Source organism: Mobula birostris, chromosome 11 (genome assembly GCF_030028105.1).
Source record: "Mobula birostris isolate sMobBir1 chromosome 11, sMobBir1.hap1, whole genome shotgun sequence".
In the NCBI taxonomy this organism is placed as follows: Eukaryota; Metazoa; Chordata; class Chondrichthyes; order Myliobatiformes; family Myliobatidae; genus Mobula; species Mobula birostris.
The window spans coordinates 88,395,606-88,413,709 of record NC_092380.1 but is presented as its reverse complement, the minus strand read 5'-3'; the positions used below and the strand labels follow the sequence as shown (position 1 = coordinate 88,413,709).

Below are 18,104 nucleotides of genomic sequence, written 5' to 3'. Positions count from 1 at the left end.
CACAGCAGAAAAGGTTAAGATCTGATAGAGTCACTTAACATAATGAAGAGCATTAGTGACATAATAATGAGAAAGTGTTCAGAGTAGAGTTACAGGCCAAAAACAGAGAAAAGCAGAGGAAGGTCTATTTCCCAAACCATGCACTTACTGCCAATCTGATTCTAACTGCATGAAAAGGTGGCGGAAGCAAATTCTTAAGCAAAATTAATATAATATGGAATTAAAAAGGATGACAAAGTAATAATTAAGTATATGAAGTATGACTAATTGTACAACTCTTTTAATCAGCATAATCAAGCACAAACAGTGCCTAGAAAAAGTATTCGCTTCCCTTGGAAGTTTTCATGTTTTATTGTTTTACAACATTGAATCACGGTGGATTTAATTTAGTTTTTTTTTTGACACTGATCAATAGAAAGACTTTTTCCATGTCAAAGTGAAAAAAGATCTCTACAAAGTGAGCTAAATTAATTACAAATATAAAACTCAAAATAATTGATTGCATGACTATTCACCCCTTTAATATGACACGCCAAATCATCATTGGTGCAGCCAATTGGTTTTAAAAGTCATATAATTAGTTAAATGGAGATCTGTTCTTGGAGACCCATGTGCAATTGAGATACTTCAAATGACTGTAGTAAAAATACATCTGTATCTGGAAGGTCCAAGTCAGTATTCTGGCAAAAACTACACCATGAAGACAAAGGAACACTCCAAACAACTCCACGAAAAGGTTATTGAAAAGCACGTCAGGAGATGGATACAAGAAAATTTCCAAGTCACTGATTATCCCTTGGAGTACAATTAAGTCAATCATCAAGAAATGGAAAGAACATGGCATAACTGTAAATCTGCCTAGAGTAGGCCGTCCTCAAAACCCAAGTGATCATGCAAGAAGAGGACTAGTGAGGGAGGCCACCAAGAGACCTATGACAACTCTGGATGAGTTATAAGCTTCAGTGGCTGAGATGGGAGAGATTGTACATACAACATCTGTCACCTGGGTACTTTATCAGTCGCAGCTTTATGGGAGAGTAGCAAAGAGAAAGCCACTGTTGGAAAAAAAAATACATGAAATCTCAGCTAGAGTTTGGCCGAAGGCATGTGGGAGACTCTGAAGTCAACTAGAAGAAGGTTCTATGGTTTGATGAAACTGAAATTGAACGTTTTGGCCATCAGACTAAACACTACTGTATGTTTGGCATTAGCCAAACACCGCACATCATCATAAACACACCATCCCTATCATGAAGCATGGTGGTGGCTGCATCATGCTCTGGGGACACTTCACTGCAGCAGGCCTTGGAAGGCTTGTGAAGGTAGAGGGTAAAATGATTGCAGCAAAATACAGGGAAATCATGGAGGAAATCCTGATGCAGTCTGCAAGAGAACTACAACTTGGGAGTAGATTTGTTTTCCAGCAAGACAATGACCCCAAGCATAAAGCCAAAGCTACACAGAAATGGCTTAAAAACAGCAAAGTGAATGTCCTGGAGTGGCCAAGTCAGAGTCCAGACCTCAATCTAATTGAGAATTTGTGGCTGGACTTGAAAACGGTTGGTCACGCATGATGCCAAAGCAATCTGACAGAGCTTGAGCACTTTGTAAAGAAGAATGAGGAAAAATTGCAGTGTCCAGATGTGCAAAGCTGGCAGAGACCTATCCACACAGACTTAAGGCTTGTCGTGGTGGAGAAGTTTGTGTGGTCCTGTGATCCCGAGAGCAATGCCGTCTGGAGCTATACTCCTGGTAGGGTCACCCATGGCGGTAAGGTCGAGGGTGAGGTCCCTGACAAAGGACAATCCAACCAAGACCTCAACGGTGGAACAGGCGCACTAAGTTACTTTGAACTCAACAGCTGTGAAGGCGGATGAAGGCTGCAACAAATCCATCAGCTCCAATCGTCGTGGTTTCCATACCATTGGAATCAGTTGGTTGGTTTGTGAAGTATCCACTTCTTGGAGTGCAACATCAAGTACACGTTAAACAAATACACACACAGGCATCTTCGCTCTGTGGGCCACTTCTTCAGAACAAAGACCATCACCCTCGACCTCGAGGGATAGCCACGACGAAGGCTGTAATTGCTGCCAAAGGTGCATCTACTAAATACTGACTTGAAAGGGGTGAATACTTATGCAATCAATCATTTTGTGTTTTATATCTGTAATTAATTTATCACTTTGTAGAGATCTGTTTTCACTTAAACATGCAAGAGTCTTTTTCTGTTGATCAGTGTCAAAAAAGCCAAATTAAATCGACTGTGATTCAATGTTGTAAAATAATAAAACATGAAAACTTTCAAGGTGCGGGGGGTGTGATTACTTTTTATAGGCACTGTAGCTGTATTGATCCACCATATCTAGGCACCTTACAAGGAACATGTATTTAGGTAATCTTAAATGATGACCTGTGACAGCTGATACAACAAATAATTAAATAAAGATCCAAGTTATACCTTTAGCAACGCTGCATTAATTCTGTGGCCTATTTCTTCAATACTTCTACCTAATTTTCTTGACAAGCTGATGAAGATTGGATCCTCTTTTGATAATACTGGTGCTGTAAGGTTAATTCGTTCTTGGATACCCTAGGAACAAATTTTTCACTTACTACAAATCACTTTGATTTTCAAATCCCAAAATTGGGCATAGCAAAATACTTTGCATATTTTCCACACAAACCACATCTAGATGTAAATAGTTCAGAGCATTTGCAATAAACCAACAAGGATATGGATGACTTTCTTACTCTTTATAAACATACAACAATGGCAACAGTCACTACAAATGTATTCTTAGAACAGATGTACTATTAAGTTGATTAGATTGTGAGTAAGTTTAAAATCTTCTCTGCTGGCATTCATAACTCCCATATACAGTGGAAGATTACATAATATCACTATCTTTTAAAAATTCTGTACAGTAAAAAACACAGCAAATTTATATTTCATTCAGAGTGATAATATTGTAGGATATAAACCAACATTCACTAATAACACGGGCCAGTTTAGAAAGATTTCACATTGGTATCTTAAAACCAAAGAGAAAGTTTTAAGTTCTCTAAACTTGGATGATTTTAACTCAAATCCCAAGGGTGAAAATGGCATTTAGTATTTCGCCCAAAAATTTATGTGAAGGAGTACAAGAGGAACAAAAAGAGAGTAAACATATTCACAGTAATTCACACAATTTCACGGAAATCTAGTCTTTACAAGGAAAATATAGTTCCAATGATGCATATAAGGGAATATTTTAGAAGTATCTATGTACACAATATAGCTTTATATTTAGAGCCCGTAAGTCACTTCATTGTGAATATTTTTACATTCTTACAATAAAATCCTACCTTCAACTGCTGCCAATACATACCCAAAGTTTTTTTTAACACCTCAATCTATACTATGTTCTTAGCAAAAAACAATGAGACACCATATTTAATGAACAATATTATACAAATTTGACTTAATATATAATTTTTTCTCAGAACTGTCAAGAATTTAAAAAAAATCTCATCTCTAAAAAAGGAATTTACCCTTAAGTGCTGAAAGGCATGAATACTAAATGGAAGCTCCATTATTTTTGTACAATCTGGTGTTTCTAGATTTGGAGGTGATGGGGTCTTTGCATCAATGTACTCTTCAGGACTACAATAAAAGAACAAATTATCAAATCAGATTTTAGAAAAGCTGCAGCAACATAACAAAAAAACATTGGAAACAATGCCGATTTACATATAAACATAAATGTAATTAATACAAAAAATTGGTTTAAAAAAACTGACACCTGCAAATAAATTGGTCAGTTGTTAGTGATGTCCTATGTACAAAATCTCGCATCAAGTCTGTGGTGCTCACCTGCTTTAAGCAGGCTTCAATTATACCTGTGCCCAAGAAGAATGTGGTAACTTGGCTCAATAACTATAGTCCAGTTGCACTTATATCCATAGTGATGAAGTGCTTTGAGAGGTTGTTGATGAAACACGTCAACTTCTGCTGAGAAACAACTTGGATCTACTCCAATATGCCTACCACCACAAAAGATCAACAGCAGATGCCATTTCATTGGCTCTTCACTCAACCCTCGAACATCTGGACAGTGAAGATGCATACATCAGAATGCTCTTGACTACAGCTCTACATTCAACACCATTATCCCCTCAAAACTAATCAATAAGCTCCAAAACCTAGTCCTCAATACCTCTTTGTAAAACTGAATCCTCAAATTCCTCAACTGAAGACCGCAGCCAGTTCCGATTGGCAACACTATCTCCTCCACAATTATTATCAATACAAGTGCACCACAAGGCTATGTGCTTAGCCCCCGGCTCTACTCACTTTATACTTATGACCTTGAGGCTAAGTACAGCTCCAATGCTGTATTTAAGTTTGGTGATGACACCACTGTGGTTGGCAGAATCAGTGATGGTGACAAGTAAGAAAATAGGAGGGAGATTAAAATTCTAGCTGAAAGGTGCCACAACAACCTCTCACTCAATGTCAGCAAAACCAAAAAGCTGATTATTGACTACAGGAGGACTACTAGAGGTTCATAAGCTGGTCTTCATTAGGGAATTAGAGGTGGAGAGGGTCAGCAGCTTTAAATCCCTCAACATTTAGAGGATCTGGCCTAGGTCCAGCATGTAAATGCCATTAAAAAGAAGGCACAGTAACACTTCTGCTTTCTTAAATGTTTGTGAAGATTTAGCAAGTCTATAGATATGTGCAGAGTATACTGTCTGGTTGCATCGCGGTCTGGTCTGGAAACACCAATTCCTTTGAATAGAAAAACCTACAAAGAGTTGTAGATACAGCCAGATTCAGGGAGTTATTTCCCTCCAACTATCAGGCTCATGAACCAGAGAGGATAACTTCACTCACCCCAACAATGAACTGTTTCCACACTTGTGGGCTCACTTTCAAGGGTTTTACAACTCATACAGTCATGAATCTGCTGTTGTGGTCCTGAGGCTCCTGTAACTCCTTCCTGATGGCAGCAGTAAGAAGAGAGCATAGCCTGGATAGTGGGGTCCTTGATGATGGATGCTTCTTTCCTGCAACAGTGCTCCTTATAGATGCACTCAATGATGGAGTAGGCTTTACCCTTGATGGACTGGGGTGTATCTATTACTCAATTATTTATTATTATTAGCTTTTTTCCCTTTATATTTGCACAGTTTGTCTTTTGCACATTGGTTGTCCATCTGTCCTTGTTCTGTGTTTTTTATTCATTCTATTGTGCTTATTTTTATTTACTGTGCATGTCCACAAGAAAATGAATTTCAGGGTAGTATATGGTGACCTCTATGTACTTTGGGAATAATTTTACATTGAATACAAGGTGGATGGTAACAATCTTTTCTCCAAGGTGGATGAGTCCAAAACTAAGGGAGATCAGAAGGGAAAGGTTTTAAAGGGACGGGAGAGGCAGTTTTTTCATGCACAGGATGAATATATGGAATGAGCTAAAGGAAATGGTTGAGGCAAGTGCAATAATATCATTTAAAAACATATCTCTTTGACAGGTTCATGGAAGGGGGAAAGAGACATTATGGGCCGAACATAGGAAACTGGGACCAGCTGGGTGGACAACCCAGTTGTAATGAATTGTTGGGCCTGTATCCATGCTGCTTGCTCTATGATTACATTTGATCCTTCAAGACTGCTTTCCCATAACTCCATATTACCAATTATAATCAACAAACTTTAATCCCCCTTTCATGTAAGTGTCAGCCTTAAAAACATTCAAAGCCTCCCTTTGTCAAAAAGTTTTTGGAAGTACAATTCCAATGACAGAGCATTACAAGAGAAAAATATTCATTTGACCTTCTTAAATTGGCGAATCCTATTATTAAACAGGGTGCCATAGTACCGTAGCAGTTAGTGCGATGCGATTACAGCTCAGAGTATTCCAGAGTTCACAGTTCAATTTTCATGCTGGAGTCTCTCTGTACATCCTCCCTATGGAATGCCTGGACTTTCCCTGGGTGCTTCAGTTTCTGCTCATAGTCCAAAGATGTACTGGGTAGGTTAAATAGTCATAGTAAATTGTCCCATGATTAGGTTAGGGTTAATCAGGGTTGTGGGGTTGCTGGTGCAGTGTGGCTCGAAGGACCAGAAGGGCCTATTCCACCTTGTATTGCTAAATAAATATTCAAACAGCAAACCCTACCCTTACATTATGCCACCAGAGAAAACATCCCCTTCACACTTCCGGCTGTGAGGTCCTCTCAGCATCTTGCATTTTTCAATCAAGTCACCTCTCTTCCAAATTCCACAGGATACAAGCCTCCGTCATAGAAACCTTCTTCATAACACAACCCATCCATTCTAGCTAACAGTCTTGTAACGTTCTCCAAACCGTTTTCCAACACTTTTAAATCTTTTCTTAAATAAAGAGACTATTGTACACAGTGTTCTTTGAGCTGATCTTACCAAACCCCTATGTAAAACATAACCATACAACAGTAGTTCTTTAATTTTTCTAATCTACATATTAGTGTTTTGGATGTCATGCATGGGAATATCCAGATTAGCTTGCATCTCAGAGCTCTACAAGTTACTTAAATAATAGTTTTCATTTATACTTTTTCTGCCAAAATGAATACCACATTTCCCCTCCAAAATGAGTATTTTCATTTTTTCACATTAAACTCCATTTACCAGATCTTTGCTCACTCACTTAAACTAGCCATATCCTTTGTAATCTCCTCATAGCCTCTTTGAAACTTATTTTACTATTCATCTGCGTATTACCTGCAAATCTAGTATACTTTTGATCCCTTCAACAAGGTAGTTGATACGATTCACAAATAATAAGGCCCTGCACGGATTCTCTGGACGCCAGTAAGAGAAAGAAACATTTATGCTCAATCCATATTTCCTGTGAGCCAGACAATCTTCTGTCCATGCCTCCTACATCATGGGCTCCTATTTTCTGCAATGACTTTTGAAACGTTAAATGCCTCATGGAATCCAAGCACAACATTCCATTGGTTTCCTTTTATCTAGAGAACATGCTGCTTCATCAGAGAACTCTAAAAACAATTGGTCAAACATGATTTTCCTTTCAAAAAAAAATATCAACTTTGCCAGTTACTTTTTTTTAAATGCAACACACAAAATGCTGGTGAAACTCAGCAGATCAGGAAGGCTTCTGGCCTTTGTTGTAGAGATCAAATCTTCATTAAGTTCATTGCCTTCCTATAGTTAAGCTGGTAAATGGTCTACTTCAAGATGGTGGAGCTAAACAGATATTACAAAAGATATTTTATTTTTAAAAAAAGAACAAACACCTGATATCCTTGCTCTCCAAGGAAATATATGTTCCATCATAAAGGTCAAGGTCCCCAAGAGGAACTTTAGCTTTAATGCAGTCAGAATCTTCTTTGTAATGTCTCTGTTCCAAACCTGTGTCCCGGTCTTCATTTTCTTCTATATGAATTTTTTGAGCGACTAAATGTTTCTGTATTCAAAGAAGATGATTAATTTCAATTGTTAAACAGTAATCTTGATGGAGTTATATTTTAAACAATCAAAACATTGTGTATCTATTATTCCAAATTTCCCCCAGAAAATAAGGTAATGTTTAATAATAAATGAGGCTTAAAATTTACATCAAAATATTAAACTACATAAATTAAATCAATAAGATGAACAAAATGTTTTTGGTTCCCAAATTTCAAGAATTAAATGAAGCTAACCAGATTTTTTATAGAATTTGTAATTTCATCTTTTATTCAAAATGTCACTTATTTTTGTCATAAATTGTTCAACGTTCATCGTTTAATGACTGATTAGTCAGCTTAATGCCAAAAAGGGAAGCTGATAATGTCCAGGGAATTAAACAAAAATAAACCTAATACATTAGTTTCAATTTTGTAATAATACTGATTCATCTTTTTCATTTAATTACTTTGTTTATATACCTTGCATCAATAACTATTAAAAGGAATTTCCAACAAACTGCCTTTAAACTCTGAAATTGTATATTATATGTGCTGTCTTCTTGTTACTATCAGGTACAGGAGCCTGAAGAACCATGCTCAATGATCTAGAAATAGCTTCTTCCCCTCCGCCAGATTTCTGAATGGCCCATGAACACTCTTTATTCCTTTTTTTGTGCTATTTATTTTGTAACTTTTAATGTCTTTGTAATGTACTGCTGCCACAAAACAAAAAAAATTCCCGTTTTATGTCAGTGATAATAAATTTGATTCATTCGGGATTCAAGTAAACATCATGCAATAAAGATTGCTCGCTTGTAAGGCACAGCCCTTTATCTTTAATCTTAGTTACTGATGCCATTACATTAGAATTACAGCTGACCTTGCTCCTGCTTTTAAAAGCCTACAACTTCACTGAAAAATATTTCCTATTCCTGCTGTGAAATAATGCAACTCATTGGCAGCTAACACTCCAAATTTCTGCATGCCTTCAAGACTCACAGCAGGTTCTTTCATCTCCTATCTAGAAAGACAATGAAGTTACATGCGAGATTGTAAATTTATATAGGCTTTCATTTATACATCAGTTTTAGTGAGATTTTGTATTTCCCACCTCATGAATTCACATGATGCTTTATGTCTGGATTTGGATTTCATCTACGCAAATCAAATCTTCAGACCAAACTAACTAGAAATTAAACAGTCAATTGTGCTTTTTTAATTAAAGCATGAATCAATTTGAGTAGGAAGAGAATAATTTTAGTTATTTAATCTTGAATCATGATTTGTAAGAACACACAAAAACAAAAGAAGCCATTTCATAGTGATTATAAAAGGAATTATAAAAGCAAGGAAATACTGAAAATACAGTGGAAGTCTGATAATCCACCATCCTTAGGACTCCCAATTATTAATTCCCCACTCTACCTTAAATCTTCAGAACGGGTTATATAGTGGTGTAGTAAATGCTTCAGCAGATCTGATGTTTTTAAAAGGTACAAGGGAAACTTCGTGGGTTTAAAAGGAGTGTGGAAATGTGGTTCCAATGGTCTTTTAAAAAAAGTACTCAAGATAAGTCAATGCTGAAACATCAAGATTTCAAAACAGATACAGAATTTTCAGTGTTTTAATGTACTCAGCAAGTGACGTAGCATCCATGGAGAGAATATTCCAGGTATATGGTCTTTCAACAGAACTGGAAAAAGATTACAAACAATTTTCTTTGGAATTACTCCAATACTGATGTAAGACCAATCTGATACGCTAATTCTGTTTGGCGTTCTCGAATACTGCTTGACCTGAGCATTTCCAGGATTTTCTGTTTTTTTTTAAATTAAAAGTTGAGATGGATACATTCACAAGATTACTCAACCTGCTAATCAGATAGTAGTTTGCTTTGTTATTATCCTAGCCTGTAGAATAATACTTTAAAGACAGTAATCCCTGCTTACAGATGTCCTCTTGTATCTTAAACTTTGTTTTTCTTCAAACTCACCTTCTCTCATTTCACACATATTAGATAAAAAGATCAACTTACTTCCAACTCTTTGAGATAGTCAACTGTAGCTTCTTGTCGCATAAACACCACCAGATCATGGGGATGTTTCAAATTAAGAGGAGAGTCCACCTGTAGAAATCAAAAGGATTATTACAACATGTTCAATCACCTCAGAATCTACTTCCACAGATGTGCAATTAAATTATCATTACTTTATATGCAAATATTCATTCAGAAGTGCATCATTCCTCTCAAACCTTTATGTGCATCCTAATAAATATGAGCCTTATAAAGTTATCGGGACAAACCACTGTCCTATTAAATTCAGAGAGCAAAGGTACAACAATGATGGAAGCAGAAAGAAGAAAAAGTTTAAATCAAAAGATCTTCTGGACATCATAGATACTTCCCATGGCAAAGGAGGCCTGACTTTAGAGCTGGGGCCCGAATGGTGCAAAGATCACTATAACCCAAACACTTGTGAAAATCATTATGCCCACATCCTCAACTGGATGAGCCATAATTTTTGTCTGTTACACTTTGGAAAATGGAAGCCATTGTCACTAGCTCCATCATAAATTGCAGATTTTTTCCCCAGAAACCACTACTTCAGATTGAACCAGTCTGTTGACAATCATGACACTGTGCTGAACCTGCAATCACAGATCTGCTCCATTAAAGATCTGATTCACTTCAGCCCATCTGTCAAAACCCTCACTCAAGACCATCTCCAAAACAAAATGTTACACTGCTCTCTCATTGTCTATCATTTCTAAATTGCTGCTCATGCAAAACAACTTCCTTATTAAAAACACATTCATCCTCAATTCCTATTGTTCAAAATTTAACATTTTCATGATTCTATTAAAACCTTGCATGGTTCGATACACCCTGAATCCTGAACCCTAATACTCTCTGATCCCTGTTTTCCATTGAGGATGGTATCTTCTGCATAATGTCCAACAACCTTCTCTTGCATATTGCTGGTGGTTGTGTTTTCGATCATCCTACGTTCCAAGCCTTAATTAGTTTGATTTTAAAGGAACTTAAAATCCATAAGGCCTCAAGACATAAAACACAAGATGACTTGATGGGCTGCATGGCCTAATTCTGCTCCTACGTCTTATGGCCTGATGTGCTTTTTGTTTTACTGAGACTTGGTGTCTGCCACTCCAGACACAGTGATACAGCTCACTGGCTTCACGATTCACCACCAAGGTAGGATGCTGAGTCTTTCAAAGGCAGCAGAGGTGGAGTTTGCTTTATGATTAACTCCTCGTGGTGCGCAAATGCAGCAGTTCTTTCCCAGTCCTATTCACTGACCTAGAACATCTCGTGATCAAGTGTCATCCATTTTATCTGCCACAAGAGCTTTCAGCCTTTACTTTGGAAGCGGTATACACTCGACTGTTTTCATCTTGTGAAAATAGGCACAAGATGAACTGAGGGATGTAACCAACAGGAATGAAACAGCGTACCTTGGTGCCTTTACCATCACCTTGGGGCATTTTAACCAGACCAGCTTGAAAAACTAAATATTTATCACCAACACGTCACTTGTAGAACCAGAGGAGCCTACGCACTAGGCTACTGTTATACGACCATCAGAGCACTTACCATGCCATCTCACACCTACACTTTGGAAGGTCTGATCACCCAGCTGTACTTCTACTCCCAGAGTATAGGCAGAGACTGAAGACCGCAGCATCAGTTGAGGATGAAGAAGGTACGGACAAGGGAGATGGAGAAGCACTTACAGAATTGCTTTGAGTGTGTGCCTAAGTGAACATACCATACATACCTGAATCAAAACCAGTAGATGAACCAGGAGATTCGTAGTCTGCTGAGAGATAGATCTGTGGCATTCAAATCTTGTGATCCAAGACTATACAAGAATGCCAGAGGTGACTTACAGAGGGCTATTTCAAGAGCAAAAGAACAATTCTGATTGAGGCTAAAGGTAGATCAACTCTGGCAAGGTTTGCAGGCCATTACTTCCTACAAAGTGAAACCTAACATCCTGGATGGCAGTGATGCTTCACTCCCAGATGAGCTCAACACCTTTCATGCTAGCTTTAGAAGGGAAAATAAAACTACAGCCAAGAGGATCTCTGCAGCATCCAAGGACCTTGTGATCTCTGTCTCGGAGGCCAACATCAAAACGTCTTTCAAGGTGATCTCTCGCAAAGCAACAAGCCCCGATGGTGCACCTGGTAGGGCTCGGAAAACCTGTGCCAACCAACTGGCAGGTGTATTCAAAGATATTTTCAATCTCTCACTGCCACAGTCAGAAGTTCCCAACCATTTCAAAAGGGCAACAATCATACCAGTGCCCAAGAAGAGCAGGATGAGCTGCCTTAACGACTTATGACCAGTAACACTGACATCTAGTGATCAAGTGCTTTGAGAGGTTGGTTATGGCTAGAATCAACGCCTGTCAAAGCACAGACCTGAACCCACGGCAATTTGCCTTTTGCCACGATAGGCCTACAGCTGGTGCGATCTCATTGGCTCTCCATGTAGCCTTGGATCATCTGAAAACTACTAATACTTACGTCAGGCTGCTGTTTATTGACTACAACTCAGCACTTAACACAAACATTCTGACAGTTCTGATTAAAAAGCTCCAAAACCTGGGCCTCTGTACCTCCCTCTGCAACTGGATCATCAACGTCCTCCCTGGAAGACCAGTCTGTGCAGATCAGAAATAACACATCCTCTGGTGCACCTCAAGGATGCGTTCTTAGCTCACTGCTCTACTCACTCTACACCAATGATGGTGTGGTTAAGCAGAGCTCAAATGCCAACTATAAATTTTCCGATGACAACTGTTGTTGGCAGCATTACAGATGGTGACAAGAAGGCATATTGAAGGCGAGACAGATCAGCTGGCTGAGTGGTGTCACAGCAACAACCTTGCACTAAACATCAGTAAAATCAAAGAACTGATTGTGGCATTCAGACAGGTCAAAACAAGGGCACACACATCAGTCCTCATTGAGGGATCAGAAGTGGAAAAGGTGAGCTATTTCAAGTTCCTGAGTCTCAGCATCTCTGAGGATCTATCCTGGGCCCAACATATTGATGCAGTTATGAAAGTGGCACGACAGCAGCTATATTTCATTAGGAGTTCTGCTATGTCACCAAAGACATTTGCAAATTTCTACAGATGTACTGTGTAGAACATTCTAACTGGCTGCATCACTGTCTGGTATTGGGGCGGGGGGGGGGTGCTACTGCATGGGACTGAAATAAGCTACAGAAAGTTGTAAACTCAGTCAGTGCCATCAAGGGCACTAGTCTCCCCAGCATCCATGACATCAATAAGGAGCATTGCCTTAAAAAGGCGACATTCATCATTAAGGACCTCCATCACCCAGGACATGGCCTCTTCTCCTCCCCGATGGTAGGAATGAGGTACAGGGATCTAAAGGCACACACTCTACAATTCCGGAACAGCTTCTTTCACTCTGCCATCAGATTTTTGAATGGACATTGAACCCATGAACACCACCTCACTACTTCTTTTCCCCACTTTTTGCACTGTACTTATTTATCTTTAATATATGTACACTTCTTACTGTAATTTACAGATTTTGTTCTTATATTGCAATGTACTGCTGCCATATAACAACCAATTTCACAACATCTGCCTATGATATTAAGCCTGATTCTGAATCTCTTTGTATCATACATATTAGTTGAAATAAAGTAATTCATTTTCTGGAAAATCCAATCAAAACAGAAATTGTTGAAAGCAGCATGAACAGAGAAAAACAGAGTTACTTACTGGTTTGGGCTCAGGACTGGGAAAAGAAGAACACAACTTAAGTGCATCCAGTAGTTTCTTCACTTATCTGTTATACATTATTATCTTTTAGGCCTATGCATTTATTAATTCAAAACTATGTTAATGTAATTTATTACAACAGCAATATGCATAGTTTACTCAAATTTTAACAAACTGCAGATCACCCACATTGAAATTACTTTTACACTAAAACGTAGGTGCACACAGATTTTCTGACAACGCACTAAATTCACCCTGGCAGAGAAAAAAAACTGGTTCATAATCAGATAATGGATAATCTGACTGTTCTAGAGGAAAAACTATTACGATCATCTGGTGTAAAAGTTCAAAGAAAACTGACTGATTATGTAAATGATAATGGTATGTGAAATTGAAAGTATTCACATTTTCATTTAAAAATTAAGAAAAATCTGCATATCAATTATGTATCTAATGGATATTTTTCTTACAACTTAGATGATATTAAAAATATTAAGCTAGTGTGAATGTGGATCAGAAACAAAAGGCAATTTCCACTTTCACACTTGGGTTGTAATCCAACAGGATTTTTGTACCTCTTAGATTTAATCCATGAGAATTCAAACACCTCTTTTTTAAAAAAGATTCACTTAATTTAAACTGACAAGGTTTAGAAAGACGGGATGGATAACTGACAAAGTTCAGTAAACTATTAGAGCTAATTTTCTATTATTACTTGATCAGTACAATTCAAAAATTATCTTCTCAACCGAGATATCCTCTGACAAGATCAAAAATACCACTTTAATAAGGAAGTGGATCATTAATTTGCGCCACAACAGCTATCTACAATCATTGCAATTTACGAAATAAACTGAAATGTGCCAATACAGTATTCTGCATTATCAACCTCCATCTACAACTTTCATTGAGGTATGTTAGCAACAAATGCAAAATACCACAGCACTAAAACATCAAACAATCTGAATGACTTCCAAGAGTGATAGCCTAGCAACTCTTGTTTTAAAATCAAAACACTTCCTCTCTAAAAGCAGTTGTGGGCATGTAGTTGATTCATGTGCACAAAGGTAATAACTTAAACAATGCAGACACAGATCACATTAAGACTGATCAGATTCCAGACAGCTTTACTCAGAACAAATTTCACAACATATGTCAGTGATATTAAACCTAATTTTGCAAGTGAACAAGGTGGACTTGTTCAAAAAATAAATAATATTGGTGAAGAATCAATACGTTATGGTAGTCTGCCTTCCTGGCAAGTTGCATGCAAAACAATTATTTGAAATGTTAATTTAATAGACTATTGTTCCAACTGCCAAAGTTTCAAGCAAAACTGCCATGCATAATTCTCATGCAGGTACATATATAACCTGATCTGTTAAGGAAATGACATACCAACTAAGTATTTTATTTCTTGAATCCAAGTAGGGGAATGAACATTGGCAAGTATTACAACATTTGAACATATTACAACATACGAGACCATATTGCTTAATCAAATCAAAACAACAAATTTAAGATGATTTTAATTAGAAAAGTCCCTAAACTTAATCATATCCTTTTCCAAATTAAGTGCAAATCATTTGAAAACTCAAAATACACATATTGTAAAACACCAAATAATTATATTTCTAGCTACATGATAGCTCTTGCATGTTCAATTTAGTGTAAATGATGATGCACTAAGAATTGCTCCAGAAGTTGAATATGTGCAGCCAAAAGTTCAGAGAGACAAATTGGAGAGTACTCATTTAATGCTTCCTATTAAGTTTTGCATGACTATATAGATTCCAAAACAAACCATAAAATAAATACATTTTTAATAAGGCCTGGTAACCCACAACACACAGGAATGGAAATCTGTAACCATCATCCGATCTGGCTTTTGCCTGCTTGCAGACCAAATAATCCGTCTGACCCTGAACTGCCAGGTTTGCTCAGGGGCAATTAGGGATATGTAATAAATGTCAACCTCACCCATGATTCCACAAGATAAAAGCTGAGGTGTAATTTTCAGCCCTGGCAGCAACCTCTTACGTTATTCAATATTCTGTCATTACTTACCCTTGTGCTACCTTAATGTAATGTTGTGATGTAAGATGGTAAGCAAAATAAAGTTTTTCACCTCAACTTGTTACATGCAATAATGACAAATCAATTTACCAAACGCTGTCCAGATCTCAAGCAAAGTGGATAGGGCACCCCTCCTGCAACTGATACAATGGCAAGGCAAGGTGTAGGGTTGAAGCAGGATGAATTAGACAGAGAATGTGTTGGATCAGATGGCAGAGACCAGATAGATTATATATTGCATTAAATTGCTACCGTTTAGTTAACAAATTTTTCATCACAAGCTGGAGATTCTGAATGGGGAATTCAAAATCACACTGCCAAGTCCGTCGTCATGCATGAGTCAGATGAGGCAAGGATAGCAGATTTCCTTCCATGTGCCACACAGGTATTTGGTCATAATCAATACTGTTTGCTGTATGTGCTTATACATTCTACTAATACAGATTTGTGCATTTTCAGTTAAATCCTCAAGGGTGTAATTGTGAGAAATAACCTGTCACAATTTTTTCTGTGCATATACTCTGGGCAATTCCAAAATATACACCATGACAACTGTTAACCTGTACAAAAGTGAATACCCTCAATAGTTTATTCTTTATTGTGGAGATCTGAGTACAGGAGTAGAAACATCCCCCTTCCATGAGGGCACATCTAGAATATTGTCTACGGGTCCCGTCTCTATCGAAATAAGGAGATATTTGGGATAAAGAGGGTCCACCAATGTTCACTAGCTTGACTCTTGGAATGGTTGACATCCGGTTTAGGAGAGTGAGTATGATCACAATGAAGCGTTTAACATACTTGAGAACTCCACATGCAGGTATAATGTTTCCCTCTGCTGGTAGGGCACAAAACCAGGGGTCGAAGTCTCGAAGAATGAGGGTACGTTCAGGACAGGTGTGAAGGAATTCTTTCACTCAGTCGGTTACAAACAAGAAACACTGGAAGAACTCAGCGGGTAGAGTTTCAAAAATCTTCTAAGAAGGAGGGCTGAGGAAGCTCAGTGTATTCAGGGGGTATTGAATTAACACAGAAAAAGTCATTCTGAAATGAAAGATCACCCATGATTTTAGTGCATAGCAGAGCGGCTTTCAATTTCATGTGTTTTTGTTTGAGCGGAGGTGGCGAGGGGAGGAGGGTACCGAGATTCAGACGCTGCTCGTCATAATACAACCGTGAAAACTCGTCATCTATCGAGTGACTCGCGTTCCTATGGATCAAAGACCGAAACCGTGGGATAGGCTGGAAAACTGGTTACATTACGAAATCTTTCCCTCCCGACCCAGAATAAAATCCCACTGGCCTCGGAGATCTCAGTCCGTCCGCAAACTTTTACAGCCAGCAAACCGATAGCATGCCTGCCTTGCCGGCACAACGCCCGCCTGACCAGCCATAAACCCCATCCCCCGACAACAATCCCATTCACCAGCGCCCCACCTGCTGCTGAATCTTCCCATCCTCAGTTACAATCCAGTGCGTAGTGCCCCACGAGGTTCTCAAAGCCGACAGAAGGACCGCTAGCAAGAGGCGTCGGCGGTGACAGCAGCCACCGTGTTCCTCCTCACTACACATCGCCATGTTTAATCAGAGCTCCCACCTTTCAAACGCCCTCCCTACGAACCGGAAGTGCATCACCCGACGTCGGAAACCCCTCCATCATTGTGCGGGGCAGAAGAGGGAGCTGTCGCCTCACTGGCAATCTGCCGGGATGGAGGATCAAACACTTCCTCGGCGGTAGAGGAGGCAGGCGGGACAGGTGGTGTCTGATGTGCAGGACGAGTGCGCTTCTGCCATCCCAATAGGACTTTGTGTAGGCCCAAAATTTTCAATGCATTTCTGAACCTGGGATAGAGTGCGCAGGAGAGGGAGCATGATGGATTTTTTTGCACGGAAACATTGACAATGTTCGCGAATCTTTTCTGCTGTCCACTCGCTATTCCCGCGGCGGAGCTCGGAATAGTGGCTGTTTAAATCTGGTGCAGGGTACGTGAAGGTCGCGACCTATCCAGCTTCTCCAGTATGGCATTAGTGTTGGGATTTGACCTGGGAGAGAAGTTGATATTGTTTTGGTTGAATGTTAAAAAGGCGGTCTTGATGGCATCTTTCCAGGGTATTGGAGTGCCTGTTATCACCGGTTCAACTCTCAGAAATGTAAGGGCAGAGAATTATGACGACTCTTTGCGTGCTCGGATAGGAATAATCAAATATTTTCATTTAAGACTACTAAATATTTCCATTGAAATCTAGTCACAGCCATGGATACTGCAGTATACAGTACAATTTTAAGGCGTTAAAATAATCTATCGCTTACTCAAAATCGATGAACTTCAGATGGCGGACTTGGGTCGTGAGTGCAGTTCCTCTTAAAAAGACGGAAATGGGGGCTACCGCGCCGATTTATAGGTACGATTGAAACATGGAGGCTTTCACTCCTGACAATCCTGCTGGCAAATATACAATCTCTGGAGATATGGCTCACACCTGCAATTTCTGATGCAGCGCTCCTCAAAGGCAGGATGGCTCAATTTTTAAAGTTAGAGGTGGCGTATGCTTTATGATGAACTCATCGTGGTGCACGAAACGTAATAGTTCTGTCTCAGTCCTGCTCACCCGACCTGCAACATCTAGCGGCGGATGAAATGGACATCTGTTATCCATTTTATCTGTCGAGGGTTTTCCACCTTCATCCTGGTAATATATATTCCACCTAAGGCCATTGTCAGGCAGGCACTGGATGAGCTGAGCAAAATAATTAGCAGATACGAAACTGCGCACTCTGATTTCCTATCAACT

At 38.8% G+C, this 18,104-nt stretch overlaps 1 protein-coding gene across 3 annotated transcripts in view; it reads right to left on the bottom strand.

Annotated features, from left to right (window-relative positions):
- ttc17 (tetratricopeptide repeat domain 17) overlaps positions 1-17,676 on the bottom strand; it is an 81,077-nt gene extending 63,401 nt beyond the window's left edge. For 2 of the 3 annotated variants that reach the window (XR_011887798.1, XM_072272680.1), the window contains exons 1-5: positions 16,749-16,900; positions 9,485-9,574; positions 7,297-7,466; positions 3,538-3,649; positions 2,462-2,593 (exon numbers count right to left, since the gene is read on the bottom strand). Coding sequence is in view for 2 of the 3 variants with exons in the window: in XM_072272680.1 (XP_072128781.1) it covers positions 2,462-2,593; positions 3,538-3,649; positions 7,297-7,466; positions 9,485-9,574; positions 16,749-16,889 (645 nt within the window). In the remaining variant the exon portion in view is untranslated. Of the gene's footprint in view, positions 1-2,461; positions 2,594-3,537; positions 3,650-7,296; positions 7,467-9,484; positions 9,575-16,748; positions 16,901-17,622 lie in introns of those variants that run through there. The other variant, XM_072272681.1, reaches the window with a different exon arrangement.
- Positions 17,677-18,104: the final 428 nt, after the last annotated feature.